At 42.3% G+C, this 18,239-nt stretch overlaps 1 protein-coding gene across 3 annotated transcripts; it reads left to right on the forward strand.

The window, feature by feature from the left end:
• ZBTB5 (zinc finger and BTB domain containing 5) lies at positions 1 to 17,557 on the forward strand. Of its 3 annotated transcripts, XM_012721651.1 has the most exons (3): positions 157 to 233; positions 13,163 to 15,075; positions 16,867 to 17,557. In XM_012721651.1, exons 2-3 carry the CDS (start codon positions 13,167 to 13,169, stop codon positions 16,962 to 16,964), a joined length of 2,007 nt encoding a protein of 668 aa, XP_012577105.1. In that variant the 5' UTR covers positions 157 to 233; positions 13,163 to 13,166; the 3' UTR covers positions 16,965 to 17,557. The 3 variants fall into 3 exon arrangements, with proteins under 3 accessions (XP_004677561.1, XP_012577105.1, XP_012577104.1); XM_004677504.1 differs by lacking the exon at positions 16,867 to 17,557 and having other exon boundaries at positions 1 to 233; positions 13,163 to 15,474; XM_012721650.1 differs by lacking the exon at positions 157 to 233 and adding an exon at positions 6,117 to 6,262 and having other exon boundaries at positions 12,856 to 16,947.
• The last annotated feature ends 682 nt before the right edge of the window (positions 17,558 to 18,239 follow it).

Genomic DNA, 18,239 nt, shown 5'->3' on the forward strand with positions numbered 1-18,239 from the left:
TTCCGTTTACTGTCTGCCGCCGCCGCCGCTGTATTCTCTGAGTACGGCGGCGAACGGGCTGAAGGAGCTGGCGGACAAGAGGCAGGGTGGGCGGGGGGGGTGGGCGGAAGGGGAAGAAAATCCCACCACGGAGACGCCAGCCTGGACGTTCCCACCTCCTCCGCCACTGTCGGGTCGGCTCGAAGAAGGGTCACCGCCTCCTCCAGTGAGAAGGGGGGCGGAGCCCGGCTCAGGTGAGGCGACCCTGTCAGCGCGGGCGGTGGTGGCGCGCGCGGGCGCGTTCACGTGTAGACGGTTGGGCTTCGGGGGCGTTGGGCGGGCGGTGTCTGTAGGGTCGCTGGGAGGCTTCGGGGCGCGCACAGATGCGTACGGCCCCCCTGCGGGTCTCTCTGAGGGTTATTGTTACCCTTCCGAGTCGAGGGACCAGACCGGTGGGAGGCGGGTTCTTCTGCGCAGGCGTCCCCCGTGTCCCGACGCCAGGCAGTCTGCCGGGTGGGGCGGGGGCTCTCGCCCCCTCGGATCTGCGGGTGCCGGTCGTTGGTTACAGGGATGGGGTGGGAAAGGCCTCCCGACAAACAGCCTGGTGGAGTGAGTAGAGCATCTGTCGCCCTGCGGGCTGGGACCGAGTGGCTCTTTGCCCTCACCCCGGGTCTCCTTGAGCGACGGGATTTCATTTACCCCGGAGCAAGACCAAGACGGTCTGGAGTCGGCTGCGGGCGGCTGACCCAGGATGGGTGGAGCCGGGGTTTTGCAACGCCCCAACTTGTTATCTGAGGACCGAAGTGTCTCTAGGCATTTATTGAAAGTCCACTACTCCCAGGCTTCTAGCTGTGGGAGATGCGGTGTAAGATCAGCCGTTCCTCTTTAGCTTGGAGGCCGGACAGATTTGTCGGAGAATAGATAACGCAGAGAATTAAGGGGATTGAAGGTTCGTGGTGATTTTTCTTTTTTCCCCTTCTTCCAGGAAAGATTGTTATTAAGTCCGTCTACATTCTGGCATAACGGAGAGTCCTATAGAGTCTGGATAGCAGACAAATTCTGAATATGGATTTTGGAGGAAAAGTTTTAGATAAAGATGGAGAGGAGTCTTGTTTACTAACTGGTCTATTTGGATTCTGGTTGATTTGAATGTATAGAAGAAACGCTTCATCTGCAAGAATTGAAACTTTTCCAAAGTCTGTTAATAGCTTTCTTTAAAGGCTGACGAGAATGCTGTGCCTGTGTCCACTGGTGATTTGCTGTCCTGGTGTGGGCTCTTGTGCCTTAGATTATTTCAAAAGGGTGGGCTGGGCACCTTATTTTCTGAACTTCCTTTTCATTTGGTAAAGTCTTGGCTATTTCTGTGGTGGAGACAGTTGGCTGTAAACTCAAAGAGTAGGAGAAGGTGGGGGAAGAAGCCAGAAGAGGAGAAGAGAGAGATTAAGAAAAACTCTAAAACAAAGGAGAACTTTCCGCTATTGCTTTCACTCCCTCTGGAAATTACTGTAAATTAGGGAAGACAGGTCTGGCCACCACGGCCAACTTGGTGACCTGCCAGGTAAGACTAACTGGTTGGGGATCTGTTCTGGGCCCTTGAGTTTTGCTGAATAAATGAGCCAGAACTTTTAAGAGTCCTGAAATCAGCTTGTTTTCTGATTTGCCTTTTTTCTCCTATTAGTTGTGTCAGGCAGTATAGTTAGCTGGAGGTATAGCAGACTGTTTTCTGGTTTTGAGGTGTCTCTTGAAAAATTCTGAAAATTGGGATTTGTAAGAAAAACATAGTGGGATGTTTTCCTAAGTTTAGAGGTCAGTACAGTTTATTTTAAAATCTCGCTTAGATACAAGCACTTAAAGACTTTATGATAGTATTTAAGATACTTACACTTTTTTTAAAAAAGATTTATTTATGCATACAGAACTGGGGTACAGGCCAGAGGTGCAGGGGCGATGCAAGGATTCACCAGAGCAGAACAGGCAAAGTACACTGCTGAGAAGAGCTGCGGTAGGTCAGGAGAGGTCTGCTGCACCATGTGGGTCACCTCCAGGGGAGGGATCAAACGCATGCTGAAGTGGCTTTAGCTTCTTAGTGCTGTGCTGTAACCCGCTGTGCCACCAGAGAGGGCCCTTTTCCTTTTTTTTTTTTAAGGCTTACTTAAGCACGCGAGCTGGGTTGCAGACCAGAGGTGTGTGGGGTGGGTGTGTGGTTAGTGGTGAGAAGATTTACTAAAGACAGTGGGGAGCAGAACAGGCAGATCCACTGAATTACACTGCTGAGGGATGTAGGGTGTGAGACAGGGGTCTGCTGGGCCAGGTGGCCAGGATCAAACTGGTGCTGCCCATAGCTCTATAGTGGTGAGACTTAACTCCTTGGGCCCAAGACTTCAACATATTATATGTACAATGAAATCTGACAAAGGTGGTTGATGTAGAACCTTGCCTCAGTTTCTCCTTGGAAAGGAAAAAGAAAACCCCAAGGTATCAATTGGCTGTTAACTTTTATTTCTTAATATAAGAAAATAATATAACATTTAACTTTTATTTCTTAATATAAATCTGTTGTAAACACTTTTCTTTTGTCAGTTTTAAGTATAGAATTTCACTTTTCCACTACTCAGATATGGAAGCTGTTCAGTAGAGCTACTACTTTTCCTTAATGTAGCAGGTGGAATGAAATCTAACACCACCCTGTACCTTTTGTCTAAGCTTGAAGTAACTTTACATATGCTAACAGACCAACTGCTTCTGAGTCAACTCTTGCTCTTTACAGTTGTTTTCATCATTTTGTTACTGAATAGTGGCTTTTAATCTCCAGATCCTGTTTTGGGAGGTGCGTTTCATTTCATTGATTATACATATATTTGCTAAAAGCATTGAGTTACCTTTGGCAGTTAAGATAGATTAGGATTTCTGTTTGAATACTGACTTTATTATATAACATAGTAGGCATAGATAAATTACTTTTTTAGCTTCCAAGATTATCAATAGATAATTTTCTAACATTTTAATTGTATGTCTAAGGTCTCCATATTTTCTTGGTTGTAACCCACATATAGTTCACATTTTAACCTGGAAGACAGGATGCCATAAATAAGCATTATGCATAGCTTAATTGGCAACTTTTTTCTTCCTAATGTTATAATGTTGCATTTCATAGTCACTGGCACCTTAGATTTAATGAAATTCAATACAATTAAGACTAAGTGTACTCAATTAATTTACTGTAATTGTAACCACTTCATTTTCCAAATTTGGTTTTGTGCCCTGAAGAAAGTTTGTTATTGCAAGGAATCCCATTGGAAGTGATATTTTACACTTAAAAAATGGAAATTAGCAATGAGTCTGCATTTTGGAAATTTTACATGTTCAGCTGTTACTGTGTACTTGATAACAACAGTGTATTATTTCCAACGTAATAAGTTTAAAAAGATTAGGGTGAGTCGCCTTTTCCCCTTCTGTACATGATACTGTTAATTTGGCATAATTGATTTTTCAGTACATCTTTGTCAGCTGTAATTTCAAATCCACCCTTAATTTTTTAATCCTCTCATTACAGTTTTAGTCTATTGGATTTGAGGTAGGATAGGGAGGAGAAAATACAGTATTTTCGGGTTCATTTGTGAGAGGAACCTACAGTATGTATAAAAATCTAAACACATTTACTAACATACATTGCATTCTTTATTTTGAGTAGGTCAAAAGCAACTTAGCAGGTTACTTGTTGAACACTACTAATATGATAAATATTTCTTCACACATCTAAAAATTATTGATAACTTTATGAGTTATAGTATTTAACAAATTAGAAATTAAAATTCAGAAAAATGTAAGCGTTCATGTTAATATAAGTGACATATTTTATGAAAATAACCTTTCCAAAACAAATAGGTAGTGAAAAGAGTGGCATTTTAGAAAGACCTTTATTTTTTGCAAAGATTTTGATTTATTCAAAGATTATAAAGATAGTAGAGTTGTCGTATACCCATTCCTAGTTTCCTTATTATTAATAACATTAGTATTTTGTAACTAATGAACCATTACCAATACATTATTGTTAACTAAAATCCATTGTTTATTAAGGCTTTCTTGGTTTTCACAGCTTGTCCTTTTTCTGTTTTAGGGTCTCACCTAGGGTACTTTTCTCCTTTAGGCATTTGTTGTCTTATGACAGCTTTCATTATGTTCCGGTACTGAGTTTTAGAAATACTGGTCAAATCTTTTGTAGAATGCCCCTCTCTTGGGGGGGGGGTGATGTTTTTCTGATAATTCGACAGAGTTGCTATGGGTTTTTATGGGGTTATTATTATTTTTTTTAACCAAAGAAGTAAAATGCCTTTTTTTATCAAATCTGCATATGATGTGTATACAGTTATTATGACTTGCTACTATTGATGTTGTCCTTGGTCCAAACCATTTTCATATTTATATTGAATTGAGAATCTTTTTTTTTTTTTTTTAAGATTTATTTATTTGTGCATACAGAACTGGGGTATAGGCCAGAGGTGCAGGGGAGGTGAGAGAATTCACCAGAGACAGAGTGGGGAGCAGAACAGGCAGACTGTCGAAATACACTGCTGAGGTGGGTCAGGAGAGGTCTTCCATGCCATTGGGTCACCTCTGGGGCAGGTGGAGATCGAAGCTTCTTAGTGCAGTGCTTTAACCCACTGTGCCACCAGTTAGGGCCTGAGTTGAGAATCTTAATAAATTAATTGCACGAAGTAAAAGGTAATATATATTAAATAGCACAATGCCACATTCCAGTATGCATAGTATCTTTATCTTGAATTCTATCATCTCACCTGCAAGCACAGATTATATCTGTTATTTTTTTTAAGATGGGATAACTCAGTCTTAAATGATTAACTTGTCTAACATCCAAAGTTGGTCAGTGATTAATCTGGTCAAGCACAAACTTTTTCCAGCTGCATTAGCTGTTATGTTAACTATCCCACAGTTATCCACTGAAATAATGGAATCTGTTACTAAAAAGGAGCAGTCCTATCTATATTCTCCAGTAAATTTGCCAGAAACCTGGAATAACAGACTTTATGTAATTACCACAAGGGCATGTTAAGAGTGGTTAGCATTTTAAATAACCATAGCTTTTCATTAAGTTCTTGTGTTGAATGCTTTATTAATACCACATTACTAGATAAATGAACAAAAAAATTGTTTAAAGTCATATTTCATTAGTATTACCAATGATCTCATCACAAATGAGATTTTTTTTTTTTTTTGAGGATTGGAAAACTGTCAGATTGACAATGACAGATGCAAATTTTCCAAAACTTTATAGTTTTCACCTGAAAGCTCTAATTTTGTCAGAGCTAACAATACTGTAAATTGTTTCCTTGAAATACAAGCTCATTTCATTCATACAAAGCTCAGTTCCACAGCATACAACCTTGAATGAAGTAAGCACTTCAAAACATTGGGTGATTGAATTTGTATACCAAAAACTACAAGCTTCATCAGGGGCCTGTGTGAGTTCTAGGGCTACACAGCCACTCACCCTCTTTTCTCCCCTAGGTCAGCTGTCTCCTGTTGCATCACCTACTACTCTTTCTGGATTGCTGCTGCTCATCATCAGTTTGGAAACTAAAAACTTAAATTTTTTTGGTGGTAAAAATCACCATGAAGGTTTGAGGGATTTTCTGTGAGGAAATCTTTTCTACAGACTTTGATCTTTATTTGGGATATTCTGAGATTTTTTGCCTCTGGTTTGGCTGATTTTAGAGATGAGAATCTTAGAAAAATAGCTGTTGGGTGGTGCAGAGGGATAAAGCACAGCACTAAGAAGCTAAAGCCACTTCAGCATGAGTTCGATCCCCGCCCTGGAGGTGACCCACATGGTGCGGCAGATCTCTCCTGACCAGCCTGCTGTTCCCCTCAGCAGTGTAATTCATTGATCTACCTGTTCTGCTCCCCCCTTCTTCTCTGGTGAAGCCTCTCATCACCGATGTACCTCTGGCCTGTACCCCAGTTCTGTATGCATAAAGAAATCTTAAAAAAAAAAAAAAAAAGCTGTTGGTTATGGTGTTCAAGTTCATCCTACACAAAGTTCATTCAAAAAAAATTCACTGTGCTGTGTATTAGGCACTTAGAGAGGAAATAATAGTCCTTGCCTTGAGCAAACTTTTTTAGTAGAAAAAGCATTTTATGTTTGCACTGGGAATATATAGGGCATTAATACTTTTTTGTGTACAGAGTTAGAAAGTTTTAGGTCACTTAATCACCAGAAATTTTGAAGTGGAAAACAAGGGGAGTTAAAGGATATGGTGAGATGGTAAGTGTTCAGGCATTATTTTGACTTCCCCAGTTGTACTGACTTTTATCATTGATGGATTCCGTTGTTTATAGACTTACTTTATCTACTTTCTGACTGAACCCTGAGAAAGCAGGCCCAGAGAGATTATGGAATTAGTTGTGCTGACAGATTTGATTTCTAAACTTAACCGTGGACACCTGTGTGCCCATGTAATCCAAACCTTTCCCTCTTATCACCTAACTATAGTTGGTGAAATCAGAACAATGGAGGAATGTTCTAGGCCTCCAAGATTGTAGTTTCATCAAAACCCCAGCCTATTTGAATCTGACCTTGCCAAGTTTTCTCTTATTTCTATTTTATCTGTACAAGCAGAGGAAAAGTTCTGTTTGGTTATTTTTCTGCTAGAGTTTTATCTAGGTTAGTGAATGTTAAGAGTTCTTGGAATAGTAAGATACTTTCGGAAAGTGGCAGTTTTGCCTGGCACACAGGCAGTGTGCAGGCTAAAGCTGAAATTTTGCCCCAGATTGTACCTTTGATTGATTGCTGTTGCTTCCCTCTCAGTACCTACTCCCAGTTTCTCCTCAGAGCACCGCGTTGATAAAGCACCAACACTTGAATCCTCTCATGGTCTGCTTCTGGGAATCCCTGCCTAAGACTGTGAATCCAAGCCTTCTTCCTACTTGTCATCACTTTTATGCGTCATAGTAATATGTTGCTATTTCCAGCTCATTCTCGGAATAGTGACTTAGGGGTGACCAAAATGTATATTAAAAATCACATTAGTGCATCAACTGAATTTCTCATTTTGTTTAACTCATGTTCAACTGAGTTATGCCTGTGTTATTTAGATATTAAACAGTCTCTCTTAAAAGTCAGAGCTGGGCCCTCCCTGGTGGTACAGTGAGTTAAAGTGTAGCACTATGAAGCCACTGCAGCATGAGTTCAATCCCTAGCCAGGGAGCTGACCCACAGGTGCAGCAGACCTACCCTGTCCTCTGCTCCCCATTCTGTCTCTGGTGAATTCTCTCGCCCTCTTCCCAGCACCTCTGTTGTATGTATAAATACAAAATAAATAATTTTTTTAAGATATTCTTTTCTTTAACAGTTAGCACATACACAGCAGTAGACTGTTTTTCATTATGCATAGCTCATTTTTATTCATTGAGGAAGGTTGATCAGTATTTAATTGCATTGGTTGGCATGTAGTAACTATTTCACTATTCCATCATAGGAAACTGAATAATTAGGAATTAGGAAACTGAATAATTAGGAATTAGCATTTCCATAGCATTTGATAGATATTTCCTATAAAAATATTAGAACTATTAGTATTTATGTCTTTTCTGGGGAGAATAATTTTTTGGCATCTTTTTCTAATTTTGGGTGTATGTGTACATTTATGGCTTGTTCAAGCTTTCAGATTCTTGAAAAGAAATTTTACCAAATTATATGTAGTTTCTAAGTACACATTACTTTGAGAGTCAAATAGTTCACAAATTTTGTTAAAACAAACACCTTAGCCTTCCTGTTTCTTATTTTTGTTCCGCAAGTTTACCACTTTCAGATATTAACTGTTTTTTAAGATTTACATGGGCATATTAAATAGTATGCATATTCTAGCAGTTTTTCAGCTTAGGCTTTATCTATTGACTTCCCCTTGGTTTGAGACAAGTTTGCTGTTTTTTAATGAATTTGTCCATTTTTTTATACTTTGTACATTTCAATTTAAAACCCCTTTCCTCCATCCTCCCACTATAGTTAGAATTTTTGTTAGATTGGCAGTTCTCAAAGTATAATCCAAGGACACATAATATCCCCTGAAACCTGTGATGTCAAAACTATGTTCATAAGAATACAAAGACTTCTTTTTTTTCCACTTTCTTAAGTGTACAGTGTTTTCCAGAAATCATGAGATGTGATACTATAAAGACCTGAATGCAGCAGCAAATACAAGAATCCAACTATCTTCTGTTGGTGCAAAAAATGTAAAGCCATGACACCCACTATTCTCTTTATTTGAAAACACATTTTCATAAAAGTTTTTTGTTGACATGTATTGGCTATTTAAAATTAAATCAACAAATACTTATTTTTTTTTCTTGGATTTAAACTTCCTAGATTGCACTGTATGTGTGTGTGTATTATTTAACCCTAATTCCTTAGCATAGCCCATGGGACAGGAGTCAGGGCTCAACGAGCGTTAGATGAAAATACCTGTGCTGCCTTATACACAGGTGGTAAAATGGTAACTCACTGGTTTCCTGCTCTTTTGGTTCTTTCACTTCTAGGATGATCCCTTCTTTCCCAGCACAGCTATACATTTGCAAAGTCACCAGCCCATTACAGGCAGTAGAGGGTTCTGATTGTCAGAAGGACATTGTAGTGCACATAGGACATTTGCAGAGGTCTGGGATCTTTTGAACATCTTCTTTACCTTTGGATAGCCTACAAATGGTGAGTCCCACATTCCCAAGATAGAATCCCACATTCCCATCATTATAATGCAGGTATAAGAACTAGGTTCTCTTTATCTCGTACCTTAGGTGAGGTTTTGTTGTGCAGTATGAAGTAGTAGGTAGTGAGCATTTAGAACTGTTCTATCCAGAACAGCAGCAATTAAATAAAATAAAAAACTCAGTTCCTCTAGCCCCATTTTAGGCACTCAGTATCCACATGTGACTAGTGTGCATCATGCAGTTATGCTGCTGATATCCATCACTGCAGAAGATCTGTTGGTTTGAACTAGTCTAGATGGTGTGATGGCAGCTCCTCTCTGAGCACCTAACCTCAAGCATGACCCCACACAAAGCAGCAGGTAGCAATGGCAGTAATGGTTTATTTAGAATGGTTCTGTGATGTCACTGGGTTTCTAGGGTGCCTAAGTATACTACTCCCACCCTCATGAAGATTTTGTGAATTTCCTAACGTCATTTAATCACAAATGCTTTTGTCTTTCACAGTGCATAAGTTGATCAGTACTTAATTGCATTGGTTGGCGTGTAGAAACTTTATTACATCATAGGAAACATTTCTGCTTTAAAATGGTAATTAAATCAGTTGAGTGGACTCTTGTATTCATTTAGGAACTCTGAGTTACACTGAAATGCTTTTTGACAGTCTTGATATTACTACTGAGATTAGCTCTGATCTTAGTGTACTCGATTTCTGTTGCTAATCTGAAGGATCATAAATTGACTGATTACATAATATTGTGGTGAAAAATATTACCAGTAAGGAAAATTTAGAATATCTTAAACAGATAATGTTAACTAACTTAGAGGACAGACATTTCTCCAGGTTTTGATCATATTGGTTTGTTTATTACCATGTTGGTATCAAAACTTCCAGAGTTCCTTGAGAGGAAATGAATTAGCTGAATTCTTGTTCTACCTTGAAGGTTGCCTGCAACATCACATAGCAGGAAGTTCCAGGCATCCCTCAAGTGTTGTGAGGAATCTGGAGTACTTGAATTGGGGTATGTGAGGGCACATAGGCTAGGCAGTGGGTCTCTAGGACTGTCATTTCCTTACTGCTTGTCCCTTTTCTATATACTGTGGGGACTGAACAAAATAGAATTTGACATTTCAGTGAATGCTAATGCTCTTTATGGGAAGGAGTGGTAGTTTCTTATACTCAAGATAACTGACATTTAAAAAAATGATTTCTCAAGTAAATCATATTTCTGCTGCTTCTTTTCTTTCAATATTGGTTTGCTTGATCGAAATATTTATTTGGGAAGTTCATCTCTTAGGTTCCCCCTCTTTGGGTAAGTTAGGGTAGTAAGTTCAACCTAGCAGGATTATTTTGAAGTTTAGAAAGAATGTAAATAAAAAGTACATAGCATAATGACTAACACACAAAAGATTTTCACTCCCTGGTTAATTTCTTTAGCTTCTTGAAAGAGAATGAGCCTTTCTTCCCTGTTCCTGTTATAAAATAATCGCCTCCTTGGCACATAGCACTTTGCCTGAGTTTACCCTATAAGTCAGGGACTACAGATTTGTGAGCAACAACTAGATTTTGTTCCCTGGGTGAGTTGGGTGGGGATCAGAAAGGTGTATGCTACTGCCTGCCCCTCAGGGCACTAGTTTCTGGCAGAGAACCTTGATAAAGATGATGGAGGGGGGAGGGAGTGTGTGTTTTAGTGATATATTTTGTTGTTGGAAACTTAATCAAAGGTGGAAAATACACAGGTCGTTTCCCTTGAGGACCTCCTTGGAGTTTTCCCGTTTTCTCCTCCAGTCTGGACTGGTTCCTCCCCAGCCCAGCTGCCGTGCTGTCCCCTTGGCCTCATCTCCTCTTCGGCATTGTGCCTGTCTGCAGTGCTTGATCTCCAACTTCTACATTCTTTGTCTTCCTTTTTTAGTTTATCCCCACACCCACATTAGTATAGAACTCTCTCTGTACTATGTGTGTGTGTGTGTGTGTGTTTTTCTTTCATGGTATGGTGTCATCTCTGTGAGGATGTTGTATTTTTCACCTCCTGTTTTCCTTTTTCCTCTGCATTGTTTCCTTCAGTTGCTTGTTTGGTGCTTTTTCTTTAAGGTCAGAGATCTTCCTGTCCCTCCAGTCTGTGATGCTCCTTAACTGTAGATATTTAAAAAGCCCTAACTATTGGAAACTGAATGGATGGGTGTTCTTGAGGAGTAGTGGGTTTCCCCAATGAAAGATGGGGACTGGGCTCTCCCTGGTGGTGCAGCGGTAATGCAACACTAAGAAGCTAAACCACTTCAGTACCAGTTTGATCCCCTGCCCCAGAGGTGACCCACATGGCACGGCTCACCTCTCCTGACCCGCCTGCTGCTCCCCTCAGCAGTGTACTTAGTCAGTCGGTCTGTTCTGCTCCCCACTCTGTCTCTGGTGAATCCTTTCACCACCCCTCTGGCCTGTACCCTAGTTCTATATGCATAAATAAATACATCTTTTTAAAAATTTTAAAAAAATAAGGGGGAACCTAAGTAATCTGGCTGCTAGTCTTCTAGTAGCTGAGCAGGTATTGGAGGGGGGTATGCATGTCTTACCTACTGTGTGACTTTAACTTAAAGTTCCAGTTTTCAGTGTGGCAGCTCCTATGTTCTGCATTCAGTGTCTTTCAAGTTCAGCCCTAAGCCCAGCAGAAGAATGCAGACTTCTTCCCAGGGGACCTTCCATGCGCCCTGGCCTACATAGTACTTACAATACTTTATTGGCGTTAGATTGGATCTGACTTGTTGAACATTCTCTCTCTAGTGCCAGGCACAGTGGATATTAAATCTGCTTACATTTGTATCCTGGGGTGTAGCTGTTAGGTTCTATCTTGCCTCCATCCCAGAAGAACAGAGGTTCATTCTCCTGGGAGGAAAAAATGGGGTTTTCGACTTTGGCTCCTTCAACTTCTGCAGAGTAAGTGGCAGTGTGCACCAAGGAGTAACATTTTGGGGCTATTGACCCTGTTTACTTAACTACATGGAAGTCTTTCAGGAGGATTAATCTGAGACTGAATCGGCAGCCAAGTTCCTAGGAAGTATAGCTGGTTCTTAGAAGAAAATAAGGCAAATTCTTCTTTTTGTAGAACAGGTGAAAATGTACAGGTATTTAATGATTCCAATTCAGCCCTGGAAAATGATACCCACTAAGCCATGTGGACTCTTCTTTTCTCCCTCTTTTTAAATTTCAACACTTCAGAAAAATTTCATTTACATCTGCAAACATTGGACTATTTTGCCTTTAAACAGTACTCATAAAAAAAATCTGAATGCCATTATCACATTTAAGGAAAAAAATAACATTAATTTTGTAATATCAGAGAGAGATGTGATATTCCAAGCAGTTTAGTTTTATGGACACCCTACAGTTCAAAATGAAAAACAGGTTTTAGAGTTTGTCCATCTCGATTTTTCTTTCCTTAATTTTAAAATGTTGTAGTATAACATGAGTTTTTGAAGTACAATGCGCACACCATAAAATGGCCTTGTTTTAAGCTTACAAATCAAACATTTTTAGAAAACTTACAAATTGTATTATCAGCATAACCAATTTTAGGATATTACCACCTCCTTCAAAAAAACGCTTTTCCTTTTTACTGTCCTTCCCCCTCCTACCTCCAGCCCCAGGTAGCCCTTAGTCTATTCTGTTGCCGTAGGTTTACCTTTGCTGTGGTACAGCAGTACATTGTACTATTTATTCACTAGACTTCCAGCCAGTTCTCTTGGTTTACAGGCTCCTCTTCACTCTTCCCTGTACCTCAGCACCAAGTTCTCTAACCTTTAATGGGAAAGGAGCTTTTCTATATAACGTCAGGTAGTTTACTACACCTAGTTTAGGATTTAGCTTCTCAGATGTGCTAAGTCAGCACTATTTACCTGCTCGCCAGCTTCCAGAACACTATTGTTACCTTTCATATTCTTTTTTTTCCCTCATGGGTTTGTTTAAAATAACAACAAAACCAGAAAGCTTTAGTGTCTTTTTAACTGGATTTTAGGAAGGAGTAGAAAATAAGTGCATTTATATCAATACAGCCCACCACCAGGAACTCTTCTCCGCTAATAATGGATTTGCCCTTTTCAGTTATTTACTAAATTACTAAAGATTACTAAAGAGTGCAACATCTTGGACTTTTTTACTGTCCTCAGGATACAGAAGTCTAACCAACTTGGGGCATGGATGCAGCTCACCCATGTTGGTCTTTTTCACATAAGTGTTAAAAGTGGGCTGAAGAGGAGCCTGTAAACAGCCAGTCGTTGCTCTCCATGTGTGCATGCTTTCCAGGTCTGTTAGCTAAATTGGCATTTGTTCTTTATTTGACAGGTTGTTAGTTCATGTGCCCATTATTAAGCTCTCGGAGACCAAGGTTCACCGTCCATGTGTCTCTTTTTGTCATCCCGTGTGTTCTGACTTCCCCTGAAGCTTTCCTAAGTCTCAACACTTTCTTTCTTATAGGATCATGGATTTTCCTGGACACTTTGAACAGATCTTCCAGCAACTGAATTACCAGAGACTTCATGGCCAGCTGTGTGATTGTGTCATTGTGGTGGGGAATCGACACTTTAAAGCTCACCGCTCTGTACTGGCAGCATGCAGCACACATTTCCGAGCTCTGTTCTCCGTAGCAGAGGGAGATCAAACCATGAACATGATCCAGTTGGATAGCGAGGTAGTGACAGCGGAGGCCTTTGCCGCACTGATTGACATGATGTATACCTCCACCCTCATGCTGGGGGAGAGCAATGTTATGGATGTCTTATTGGCAGCCTCTCACCTGCATTTGAACTCTGTTGTTAAGGCATGTAAACATTACCTAACAACAAGGACGCTGCCCATGTCTCCCCCCAGTGAACGCGCTCAGGAGCAGAGTGCCCGCATGCAGCGCTCTTTCATGCTGCAGCAGCTGGGACTAAGCATCGTGAGCTCAGCCCTCAATTCCAGCCAGAGTGGTGAGGAGCAGCCGGCCCCCATGAGCTCATCAATCCGCAGTAACCTGGACCAGCGGCCGCCCTTCCCCATGAGACGCCTTCATAAACGCAAGCAGTCTGCAGAGGAGCGGGCCAGACAACGCCTCCGGCCCGCCATGGATGAGTCTGCCATTTCTGATGTTGCACCCGAGAATGGACCATCGGGGGTTCATTCTCGAGAAGAGTTCTTTTCACCAGATTCTCTGAAAATTGTGGATAACCCTAAGGCTGACGGCATGACTGACAACCAGGAAGACAGTGCCATCATATTTGACCAGTCTTTCGGGGCTCAAGAAGATGCCCAGGTGCCCAGCCAGTCTGACAACAGTGCCGGCAACATGGCACAGTTGTCCATGGCCTCTCGTGCAACTCAGGTTGAGACTAGTTTTGAGCAGGAAGCCGTGACTGAAAAAAGCGGTTTTCAGTGTGAAAATCCTGAGGCTGGCCTTGGTGAAAAGGAGCACATGAGAGTGGTGGTAAAATCTGAGCCCCTGAGCTCTCCTGAACCTCAGGATGAAGTGAGCGATGTGACCTCACAGGCAGAAGGCAGCGAATCTGTGGAAGTGGAAGGAGTTGTGGTCAGTGCCGAAAAGATAGACCTCAGCCCTGAAAGCAGTGACCGGAGTTTTTCAGATCCCCAGTCTAGCACTGATCGGGTAGGTGACATCCATATTTTAGAAGTCACAAATAACCTAGAACATAAATCCACTTTTAGCATTTCAAATTTTCTTAACAAGAGCAGAGGAAGTAACTTTAGCACAAATCAAAACAATGATGATAATATCCCAAACACCACTAGTGACTGCAGACTGGAGGGTGAGGCCCCTTACTTGTTGAGTCCAGAGGCTGGACCTGCGGGAGCGCCCTCCTCAGCCTCTGGCTCTCACGTGGAAAACCCATTCAGCGAGCCTGCTGACTCCCACTTCGTTAGACCTATGCAGGAAGTGATGGGCCTGCCTTGTGTGCAGACTTCGGGCTACCAAGGAGGAGAACAGTTTGGGCTGGATTTTTCCAGGTCTGGTTTGGGGCTCCACTCCTCCTTCTCTCGGGTAATGATGGGCTCCCCGAGAGGAGGAGCCAGCAACTTTCCATATTACCGCCGCATCGCGCCCAAGATGCCAGTTGTAACTTCTGTCAGAAGCTCACAGATCCCAGAAAACCCTGCCAGTTCCCAGCTGCTGATGAATGGAGCCACATCCTCATTTGAAAACAACCATCCTTCCCAGCCTGGCCCTCCACAGTTAACCAGGGCGTCTGCTGATGTCCTGTCAAAGTGCAAGAAGGCCTTATCAGAGCACAACGTCCTGGTTGTAGAGGGAGCTCGCAAGTATGCCTGCAAAATCTGCTGCAAGACTTTTCTGACCTTGACTGATTGCAAGAAGCACATCCGTGTTCACACAGGTGAGAAACCCTATGCCTGCCTGAAGTGTGGCAAGAGGTTCAGCCAGTCCAGCCACCTGTATAAACACTCAAAGACTACCTGCCTGCGCTGGCAGAGCAGCAATCTCCCCAGCACTTTGCTCTAACCCCAGTTTCTTGAGATAGTGCCCATGCCGGGTGTAGGACTGAAACAAGTCTCATGGTTGGCGGCTGATGCCACTAGGTGTAGGCTTTAGGCTGCCCTTGCTCTTGCAAGTTTTGACGAGTCATAAGTAGAGAACTAGGAACTTGTAGTGCTTGTACCATTGCATTTCTGTTGAAATGCGCACTCACAGAGGGGTGAGATCGCGGAAACCAAGTTCTTCATTAGGAGTGAGTCAGAAAGTAGTTTGTAACTGATGTTGTTAAAAGTGGCACATTAAAAAATTAAAAACTGAAGTGCAAAAAAAATTTTTTTTAGCAATTTTTGTAAAACTCAAGCATTTAATGGAATTTCCTATACTCCCGGATGGGAATATTATATACCTGTATAGCGATGCAAAATGCACTTACGTGTAACAGTGGCACTTTGTGTCTAAAGGAGGACCCTTGAAGACATGCCTGTCTGCCACAGATGCTTTAAAGTGTATCATGAGCTAGTCCTAGGCCTCAGAAAGTACTGTATTTTTTATTTGTCTGATTTGCAGTCACAAACACTGCACTCTGATGGTGCTGACACTGGGTCCAGAGTGAACATTCTCTGGACTACTAGGTGTATATACTTTTGAAGACATCACTATTGGATAGATGTTTTAACAATTCTTCCGGGTTTTAAAAACAAAGCTGTAAATGGAGTGTGTACTTGTAGGGAGTGACAAGTAAGGTATTGTTTCTGTATGTGCTGTTTTAGCAATATTTTAACCAACTTGTATTACATATGTTACAGTCCCATGTTTGGAAGTCAGAAAGAGCTAGTGTTTGTCTTGTTTTTGATGATACAGAGTCACGTTTTGTGGGGCGCGGGCCCTGGGATCTTCCTTGGTGCGTTTACCCTTCGCCCATGCAGCCTGGCCTGACACTCACCCGGTGACAACCTGCCCCATTCTCTGCTTTGCCTCTTCACACTTTCATGCCCCAAATACACCTTCCCCAGGCCTAAGATTATTTTCAGTTACAAACTCACCAAAGGTAATGTCAGACCCCCTCTACCTTGGGTTTTATTGCTACATACTGTGGTTTACAAGTATAGACTCTGAATTTTTGCTTTCCCCAACCCAGTAATGTCTGTTTACACCTGTTGGAGACCCAGCCTTAGCAGGGCCCACACTTATATAAGGTGGTCGGGCAGCCCAGGGCACAGATGTCACCAAGTAGCATCTGAGACTGTTCCTGGAGATACCTGGCTCACTGCCAGCTCCTCTCTGGGCACCCCCTGCCCTGCTTCCCCCGCCCCACCTGGCTGTTTTCTGATCTTGTGCCATCAGGGCTAGGGTGGCACTTGTGTTTGGCTACACCTGGCTCATGTCTTTCCAGGGAATAGCACAGGTTAATGTGTCTGCAGTTTTAGTTCATGCATGAACATGAGTTCATTTCCTATCCTAGTGTTTGTAGAAGACACTGGACCACAGTGCATAATTGAGAGAAACCCTTTGGTTCTTGTTAGAAAGCTCAGTAGGTATAGCTAAATCAAAAACTAGCGTGTGTTTTCTCCTCTCAGTCTAGTGTGTGCAGTTAAACATCTGTGGATAAACTCATAATGTTCATAGCATCTCCTATGAACTGATTCCCAGGGAGGAAAGCCTAAGGGAAACCTCTGATTCCTCTCCTTTGCAGCAGACGTGGGGAAGAGACGTTGGAAGAGATGGGATCACCTGGGAAATTCAATTGTGTGTGTGGCTAATTGTTGGCAGTCATGTTCTGACTTGACGTGAGGCGGCTCGGCACCCACCCTCTACATGACGTGGAGACCATTGTCTTGTCAGATTAACCTTGGGAGGCAGGTGGGTCGGCGTGGAGAACGAGAGGCCCAGCTTGGCCTAGGGAGAGGAACCAGTGACAGCGGGAACGTGGTGGCAGCCTGCCTCCTTGGCCATCGTGAGGAGGCCGCCTGGCTGCCTCACCTCAGCTCAGGCTCACGCGGACGCGGCTTTGGAGCCTCCCTGATGCAGCGGTGGGGCCCTCCTCTCCACTGCTAGCTGGAATTTGGAATCTCATCTACCTCTTAGTCGATCAGTTGCTACATGTGAGAAGAAAGCTGTGGGCCAGAGTCCTTGTACGTGCTGTACCACTTAAAATTTAATTCAGAGATTCCCTGGGAAACCAGCTCCAGGGTTCTTATGATCATAGTTCCTATCTGAACTCTAACTGGTATCGGGTACCTGGATTTTGTTGGTTAGCCTTAATGAAAGCCTGGCATAATCATTCCTGGTGATTAAATATCAAAGTTCTATCAGGGCGCCTATGTCAGTGGTGCTATGCTAGCCAATAGTTGGGATTTTGAAATAAAAAACTTACCACATTCCTGCCTCTACCTAATATGTGCTTTTTCTTTGCTTAAGTTATTAAAGTTAAAACAAAAAAGGGAAGTACTGCTTAATCTGCTAACCCTGTTTTTTATCTGTGTCTTTTTTTTAAAAACTTTACTTAGAAAGTACTCTAAAGCTGTCAGTTAAGTAGCAGCAATTACTGGTCGCTCCCCTCAGTTTAGTCCCTCTGCCTTCCTGCCCTTTGTCTCTGAACATAAGTAAGGCTTTGTTCTAAGTCCACCCAGGCTGATTGTTAGAGGACCTGCTTTCTGCTGCTTGCTTACCTGCCCCCAGGTGGGAAGCTCCATCTGCCAGTTTGGCTTGGCTGTGGGAAGAGCCGGAACCTGCCTTTGGCAGGAGCTGGGCCTTGGTAGTGCTGGTGGTCAGGCCTTGGGGCAGAGCAAGTGAGTGAGCAGATGATTAGAAAAGGGCATCACTCCACAGGGGGTGCAGGTGGGGGTGGAAGAAGTGGACAAAGGGAACAAAATGTGAAGATGCGAAAACATTTTAAAACAAAAATTAAGAAACCTTCGTACCTGCAATTCTTCTTGACCAAAAAAAAAGGTTTGTGACTTTAGGTAGCTCTCTGTTGACGGTGCATATTTAACTTGGTCCAGGCAGCAGACACTGGATGGTCACCACTGGGTATAGCTGTCTTGTCTTCCATGAGGGACACAAGGA

The sequence above is a fragment of the Condylura cristata genome, unplaced genomic scaffold, assembly GCF_000260355.1.
Source record: "Condylura cristata isolate star-nosed mole 26May11 unplaced genomic scaffold, ConCri1.0 scaffold00006, whole genome shotgun sequence".
Lineage (NCBI taxonomy): Eukaryota > Metazoa > Chordata > Mammalia > Eulipotyphla > Talpidae > Condylura > Condylura cristata.

Bases quoted from the DNA above. Each gene is read 5' to 3' on its own strand.
- ZBTB5 (XM_004677504.1), top strand. From the start codon at position 13,167: ATGGATTTTCCTGGACACTTTGAACAGATCTTCCAGCAACTGAATTAC.